General features: G+C 24.9%; 1 protein-coding gene across 1 annotated transcript; it reads left to right on the top strand.

Moving 5' to 3' along the window:
* The first annotated feature begins 1,637 nt into the window (after positions 1 to 1,637).
* Positions 1,638 to 2,695, top strand: LOC135930945 (glutathione S-transferase 1-1-like). Its single transcript, XM_065467747.1, has 7 exons — positions 1,638 to 1,643; positions 1,708 to 1,725; positions 1,776 to 1,898; positions 1,942 to 2,000; positions 2,042 to 2,180; positions 2,223 to 2,331; positions 2,377 to 2,695. The coding sequence occupies exons 1-7, from the start codon at positions 1,638 to 1,640 to the stop codon at positions 2,553 to 2,555; spliced, it is 633 nt and encodes a 210-aa protein (XP_065323819.1). The 3' UTR covers positions 2,556 to 2,695.
* Positions 2,696 to 8,723: the final 6,028 nt, after the last annotated feature.

The following is an 8,723-nucleotide window of genomic DNA, read 5'->3' as shown; positions in this document are numbered from 1 at the left end:
CCTTTTGTCAATGTAAGTTGCTAAGAATTATATAGCCTGATGTGGTTTTTAAAAACCATTATCAATTACCGCATATGCATGAATTAATTAACCTTTTTTATCACTTGCAATTCTTTAGACGCAAAATTTTTTTATATCAAGTATCGAAAATATTTTATACTGCAATAAATAGATTTTGTATTAAAAAATATTATTTTTGGATATGTCTTGTTTTGTCTTAATTATTTATATGACAAAATATGATATTCAGAATAATTGTTTAGAGTTAGCAAATTTTAAAAAAGTATAATATATTAATATAAAACCCGGCCGAAGCCCGGGTAAAAGCAGGCAGAAGCCCCACAAATTGGGGGTGCCCTTTATAAAATTTTTTTAGTTGAGCCCCTTGAGATTGTAAAGGCTAGCGACTCTCATGGGAAATACGAAAGCACTTGGAATTTTTTAAATTTTTTTTTCGATATTTTCCAAGGCTATAATATGATATATTATTTGTAACTCTATCTTAAGTATTTTATTTTTTTAAAAAAAAATAAGATTTAATGAAATCACGCACTTTCGCGATCTTCGTCTTTAAAGACGTCCGTTATATCTTTGGATCCGATTGAGCTGGCGTTTTAAAATTTGGATTTTATACGCTAATAACTAACATGCCAAGTTTCATTCATTTTTGTGATGGTCGGCCGAATCACTGGTCGATTTGTCGTGGAATTAATTACCCATAAGCAATAATAATGGTGTGTTAGAAAACAAAAAAAAATTGAAATGTGGAAATGGAAAAACAGCTGATTAAAAAGATAAGACTTTTTTTAAAAAAAAATTCTGATTAATATTAAATTTTTTCGAATAAATACAAAAAATAAAAGGTGTTTCTTAAATTTGAACGGAAGTTGAATTCGAACGCGTTCGTCAAAAATAAAACGAACTTCCTTTACAACATTAATATACGGTGATTTAGGCTAGGAATATCTTATGGAATGCTAACGGGCTTTAACCGATCAGAATTAATCGGCTCAGGCTTAACCTTAACCAAAAAAAAACCAGAATAAATTGGTTAAGGCAGCCATTAAAAACGGAAATGACTTGGTCTTAGCCAATAAAAATCGGCTACGGCTGATTCGATTAACAAACTAATAAGTTTGCGCAATTAAAAGGATCCCTGGTTGAAGGATACGTAAAAGTTAGCCAAAGGCCCGCAAAATACTAGGCTGCTGTAAAATATTTGCACACGAGGCCTGGACATCCACAGTTCACCCTTTGTATGCAATTTTATATAGAAAAAATTTGCCTAACAAAAATACAGGATAAATATTATTTAGAGAATATGAAAATTTTAATTAATTTTTAAAGAAATTATTCGGCACTTATTTGTTAGCTAATTATGCTTTTAAATCCTCACAAATGTTAAGAGTCATATATCTGCCTTAATTATTCTAATTGGCCTAATTACTTTCACATAAAAGATTTTAAATTGTAAAATATAAAGTATTTGAGTATTCTACAATAAAATTGCAATAAAACACACGTGGCCATTAAGCAAAGGATGTTTAACATTACTTTTATATTTTCATTAACAATAAAATTACATTTTAATTATCAAGACCATTTACAATTAACTGTCGTATTTTATTAACAAAAGAATGACGGTTTAATATCACGTGAACCATCAGAATTATATTGATTAATGTTAAAATTATATCTTATATAAAGCAATTTTTATATTTGCAAGTAAGACTTCTTTTTTTTTTAAATAAAAATTTTAAAATGCGTAATTATAGGATAAAACTCATGAGTGTCCAGGCAGAGCTGTATGGATGACTACAAAGGCTTTAAATATGGATATCGAGTCTGTTAGTGTTAATTTGGAGAGAGGAGAAAATAAAACACCCGAATATTTGAAGGTAAATATTATTTTAATATTTTAAATTTTTCATTAAAATCAAGATGAATCCATTTCATACTGTGCCTATGTATAATGATAATGAATTTGTTCTTTGGGAAAGGTTTTAAGCATTTTTTTATTGTATATATATATTTTTACTAGTCGTGCGATTATGAAATATCTTGCCAATAAATCTGGTGAAACCTCTTTATATCCAAAAGATGCAAAAAAACGAGCTGTGATTGATAGCAGATTAGATTTTGATCTAGGAAAATTTTGGCCAGCATTGAAAGAATATGCGGTTTTAGCTGTTTTATATAATAATTTCCATTTTTTTTTATAGTACCCTCAAGTCTTGCAGAATAAACCCCCCAATCCTGACAGAGAAACTGATATGATTGATGCTTTGGATAATTTAGAATTACTATTGAATCAGAGCAAATATATTGCAGGTTTTTACTAGTAATTACACCCGAAATATAAAAATAGATTATTAGGAGATCAAATGACACTAGCTGACATTTCGTTGTTTTGTAATGTTTCATTTTTATGGATGTCAAAATATGATTTTGCAAAATACCCAAAAATTCATGCTTGGTATGAAGGAATGATAAAATTGCCCTATTATAAAGAAACGAATCAAGATTTTAATGATTGGATACATACTACCCATTAAGGGGCATTGATAATTTTGAATTAATAAACAATTTATTGATTATATTTATTTCACAAACCGCTTTATTTTTCATGAATTTTTTTTTAAAATTTGTCTTTTTTTAAATTATTTTTTAACTTAACTATTATTAATCACAATGAAGAAAATTAATCTGTATTCATGTATATATAAATATGTAAATTATTACATTTTCAAACTTTCCTTAAAAGAATTCTGATTAAATAAATTTTTATCTGATAATTTAATTGTATTTTATTTTAAAAGTTGATCTACATGTCCCCTTAATACCCCATATTTTCATTTTGGTTTATTTGATATAGCGTATTGCTATATTTTTTTGTTTAAGATAATGCCTTGGTCCTATTTTTTTGACTCGAAATATTTTGTACCAAATTTTGTCTCCGATATTCCATAGTTCTGTTTTTTAGGTAAAGTGTCGTAAAAAATATAGTTCGTTGTCTTTTTTTTAAAATATATTTTAATTAGTCCCATTTGGTTCTCATGTACATGATTAAACATTACGTTTCTTTGAAAGAATATCTGATTGTGGTTAGGTGCATTTCTTCAATCGAACAAAAAAAAATTCAAAAGCGATATATAAGTTTATATCATTTTGCTCAATGATGCACCTTTTCATGATGTGCATCATATTAGATCTCCAGAAACAATGTAAATATTGCGATAGAGCATGAAAATAGATTTTTTTATATATTAAGATTAGTCAGACATACCGATATTATTTTGCCGATAAGAATTAATTCGGTCATAGAAAAGATTATTTAGCTAAGGGGTACTTGTTGCAGGCATGAAAAGAACTATTCTACCTAAGTCAATTCATTTACAGAGTTCCAATCGCACTCCCCCTAGGATTGAAAGCTTTCGTGCAATATATGATTGTTGTCTGAGCCATATTTGCAATTGAAATTGTGTTTGGATCGATTTTACATGCTTATAAGATGAGTATTGATGCGATATTTTTTATGGTTATAAAACCTTTCCCTAGACCGCTTAATCGAGGCTACTGCAGGATAATAAATAATCCCCTTATTTTACTTAAATAAAATGTATAAAATATATATAAACCAAATCTTCATTATTGATAAATTTATTTATTTTAAAAATTTAAATTCATGTATAACTATTTTCAAAAAAATTTCTAATATATGAAAAGAGACACAAATGATTTAACTCATTCTATAAAATCGGAGATAGAACTTCCCCACAATACATGAATAATTATATTGTAAAATGGCGATTTGTATATTTTTGTTTTAAAAAAATAAAATTCTTTGGGTTCTGATGTAAGGACTCTTACGCCTATATTTTTTGAAAATTTTAAAGTTTCGCATGACATATGTCCAAGGCAAGAGATAACGATTGGTAAAAAAAAAAATTTCTTAATTTCTTTTTCTCAGCGATATCAACCGGGTCAGAATTTAAATTTTATGGAAAATGAAGAGACGCATGTGACAAATTAATGATTTACCAAAAGACCAAGGCACTTAAGTTAAGCCATCTGGTCTTAGGCCATCATCTAATGATAAATTAGCAGACTCCAGGATGCTTGGTATTCGGGCCCTCGTAAAAGAATTACTAATAACTTAATTAATTGCTGCGTGTCTTGCATGTCTGCCTTTACTATATAAACAATTAAAACCATGCCTTCCTTTGGAATCAACTATTATTTTACATTTTATGCATATATATTGTTGAACTATGTTACATCCAATTCGATGGCCTATCAACTCTAGATTGTTCATCTAATAAGAGATTACCCTAGGTTAAGACTTGGTATGGCTTTCAGCCATTCATAATTACTAGTACAGTCAGCATTTTGTAATAATTGAATATATTCTAAAAAGTGGGGGGGGGGGGTTGATGAGAGTATTAAAAAAATTTTTTTAATTAAACGTTCAAAAATTGATTGATAACAGTTTCAGTTAGAGCTAAAGAAATTCTAATTAATTGCAAAACTCACGGATCATTTTATTAAAAGATAATAATATAATTCATAACATCCTTATTAACTATTTAATATTTTCAATGCCGTTGAATTAGCAATTAAAAGTAGCTCAATGTGTAATATATTAACTTTAAATTACTTGTATTTTTGTTTAAGGATACAATTTTTGGTAATTGAATTGATTTCTGGTAAGTATACTTTCTATCAATATAAAAAAATATTATTGTTAAAGTTAAATCATCTTTTTCGATCTTTTCATTTTGATTAAAATAAAAATTATATATTTTATTCTTATATAAACTTTTTATATATCTCAAACACCACATTGGCAGCGACTAAGTTTTAAGAGACGTGTTAAATTAAAAGGTTTAAATAGAATAAGAATATTATAGGATGCCTAACAAAGACTCGAAATTAGTTCTGAAGAAATATTAAGGAACGTCAAGTCAATTCCATATTCCTAGAATTTTACTCAATATTTTATTTTTTAATAAATTGACCAAATACCGGTGGTAAAAAAATATATCAGATAAAATTTATGAGTCTATATAAATGTTAATTAAGGAAATTGTTTTCAATTGATTTTTATTATTTGAATTGAACATAACGATTAGTTTTTGAGCTTATGAATCTATAATCTATTTCTTTAAAACTAAAGTTTAACAAGAGGATATCCCGAAAAAATTATAGCATTAATATAATATGAAACTTTCATATATCTTAGAGAAGGTTAATATTCAAATTCAACCATGGATAGGGAGACTTTTTTTTATTTTTTATTGTCTCGATACTATTACATATATATTTATAATATAATACAAATAAAATCGTGTTTTTTTTGTTTATGACTATAAGCATTGATTGAGGGATGATCTTGTAATTCGACTTGTGTTCCAACCCAGAAAGAATCGACTGAACCTAACCTAAGTACTTCGGTGCTATAAGTATAAAATATAACTGATCAAAAGTTAGCGCATGATTTCGCTAATAGATATTAAAAATGGGTCCTATAGTATTTTAATAAAATCTGATTTTTATTTCGTTAACGCTTAGTTTTAACATTATCTCTCAGAGAAAGTAATTTATTTGAACTCTTTTTTTTTTGATAAATAATTTTATAGAAATGTTTTTATAATATAACTAACGGGATTTAACCATTTTATTAACGTTGGTACATACTGTATCGCACATTTAATCACAGCACAATGGTACACTAATGGAGCTACTAAAAGGGACTTTGCTATAGACACCGTCAATTCTTATTGCATAATAAAATTTTTATAAAAAAATTCCTCAATCGTAAGCAAACGCCATTTAATCGTTAAAAAGTATTAAATTAGTTAAATTATTTTAAAAGAAAACGCAAAATCGCATGCATTAAAGAAAAATAGTTGTGTTTGGAAGGATATAAGCTGTATCTGTTTTATCACGCTTTAAAAAAAAACTTAAAAATTAGTATTACATGACCTGTAGAATACATCGGATATAACAAAAAAAAAAGAAATAAAATAGTATTCAATAACTTAATTTTAGCGAAAATAGCTTTAAAAATAAAATTTTTTATCAAAATAATAAATGAATCACATAAATTAATATAAATAAGTATACCAAGCCAAAAGAGGGTATTATATTTATTTTTAGATTTTTGAAAATAAAAACTTATAGTAATTTAAAACTTAAATTATATGTTTGACTAAAATAAAAAAAATAGTTTAAAATTAAATTTATAACAAAAAATATTAAATTTCTGATTATCCTCTTCAATGGATATAACCATTTACCAATGTGATGGTGAATAATGATGTTTTTTTAATTATTAATTAATTTCCAATTTGTCGAATATTATAATTATTTTTGTTTAACTATATAAAAATTTAAACTTTTCTGCGATTTTATTATTAATCATAATATTAAATTAGAAAGGTATTTTACTATTATTTGGAAAATATTAAGATTCCATTTCAATCTAAAAATATTTGAAAAATATAAGCCCTAACCCTATTATAATCGGGTTCACATATCTAATCGTGACCTAGAGTCTTAAAATAGCCATTTTGAAAAAATATGGGTGTAAGATTAAAATAATATTATAATTACAGCTGGGTTCTTTCTTTCTTTCTTTCTTCCTTCCTTCTTTCTTTTTTTCTTACTTTCGTGTCAATCGCAGAAAGATAATTTCTGAAATCAAATTTTTAAAATGTAAAAATCGCCTTGTTGTAAAGGTTGAAAGATTCCTCATAATATAATCACTAATTCCTTATTCCAATATATGGGAAGATATATAAAAAAAATACATTGCTAAATAATTTTATGAGTAAAATTTTAAATAATTTACATTAATTTATGCTTTAATATAATTTTACAAAAAATTTAATTCTAAAAATGACGTGCTTAAATAAAAATGTTTATAAAATTTTTCTCTAGATAAGCATTTTTTTTGTTTTCTCTTTTGTGTAAATATTTTTTTTATTTTCATTTATTATTAACAAATTTCTTGGAAATTAAGCAAGAAATTGAATAAATTTTTTTTTATTTTTTATAGGTAAATCGGAGTTATAAGCAATAATATTATATAATATAATATTAGTCATATTACTAAAAATCATTTGTTACTAATTATATAGTTTGGGTAAAAAAAAATTAAAAATTCAATCTCTAAAAATGAATAAAGTGCTACTGATACTTTCCATAATCATTCTGACAATATTCCAATTCGATGGTGAATAAATATATATTTTTTATGTCATCAATAATTTATAGCAAATATTTTTTTTAATTATTCTTTTAAAATTATTTTAAAACTTCTAAAAGATTTATTAATATTTAAAATTTAATTTAAGAAAACTCAATTTCTATTTACAATTATCAGACTTTCAGGCCAGCTCGAACCGAACTTAGAAACAGCGGATATAACCGGTCTGGCAAAATTTTAATAGAAATATTATGTTAAAAAAATCAATGCTGAAAAAATAAAATAGATTTTAAACCATAAAAGTAGTTATTAAATTTTAAATTATATCAATAATCATACCAAGGTTTCAAATTATTTAGACAGACCCTAAAAATATTGTCTTCAGGAAGTCTCTGATAAAATTGGAAATTAGTAGCATCAATATTGATAAAATTTATTTAAAAAATTTGTTGTCTATTTTTTGTAGTTGCAAATAGCCTTAAATAGAAAACAATTAAATTAGAATTTTAAATTTTAGAGGGCTAGTTAGTATCTATATAACATCTTCTTAATCATCATTGAGTAATCTTTTTAAATTTTGTTTTTTAAATTTTTAGACTGAATTTATCATTATTATTACTAAAAAGTATTTAATATTCGATAGAATAATAAACTAATGGTACAAATTTAAGGATCCATCATTTATAATTTTAAATAATAACAACCATCATAAAACAAACTTTAGTAATAAATTTAATATAAGTTAACTTTGATATATGTTAAACAATGATGACTGTAATATTGAGAAAAGGACTTGAAAGATAATTTTTAAAAAATTTATATCAACACAATATCAGACCTTGGATAGAATCTTAAAGTGGTGACATTTTAAAAATCAGTACTCTTAGCTTAAAAATAAATATAAATTATAAACCCGATCTGGGGAAATTTTAAATCATATATAATCGGAAAATAATATTAACAGATCATTTGCCATTCATCTATTGCCTTACATTTTAATCTCTCTTTTAAAGGGTTAAACTATTTTCAAATAATGCAGTAGACATTTACGGCATTTTTAAAAATGTCATTGATGTAAATATAAATGCCTCATATATTTTAAGTGAATTTAAAATATAATTTACGGCATTTTTAAAAATGTCATTGATGTAAATATAAATGCCTCATATACTTTAAGTGAATTTAAAATATAGGGATATAGAAGTACCCTTAAATATGAATGAATATTATTTCTCATATTTTATAAGTGTTAATTTATAAAAATTTAAATAAATTGTATCAATATATTATGTAATTAATATTAAATTGTTCAAAAATACTATATATATAATATAGAAATAATTATTTTTTTATATAAACACAAAATGTTTTTAACGCGTTGTGTAAAGTTTTTCAGGGTTTTGATATTCAAAAATCAATTTTTCTAGAAATTAAGTTCAAGAGATTAGAATAAAAAAATATTTATCATTTTCTTATAAATTATACAAAGATATTAAAAATTTAATCCAATCAA

The sequence above is a fragment of the Gordionus sp. m RMFG-2023 genome, chromosome 1 (assembly GCF_954871325.1).
Source record: "Gordionus sp. m RMFG-2023 chromosome 1, tfGorSpeb1-WG-v2, whole genome shotgun sequence".
Classification (NCBI taxonomy): domain Eukaryota; kingdom Metazoa; phylum Nematomorpha; class Gordioida; order Chordodea; family Parachordodidae; genus Gordionus; species Gordionus sp. m RMFG-2023.
Note: the sequence above shows the minus strand (reverse complement) of the source record. Positions and strands in the feature narration are given on the sequence as shown.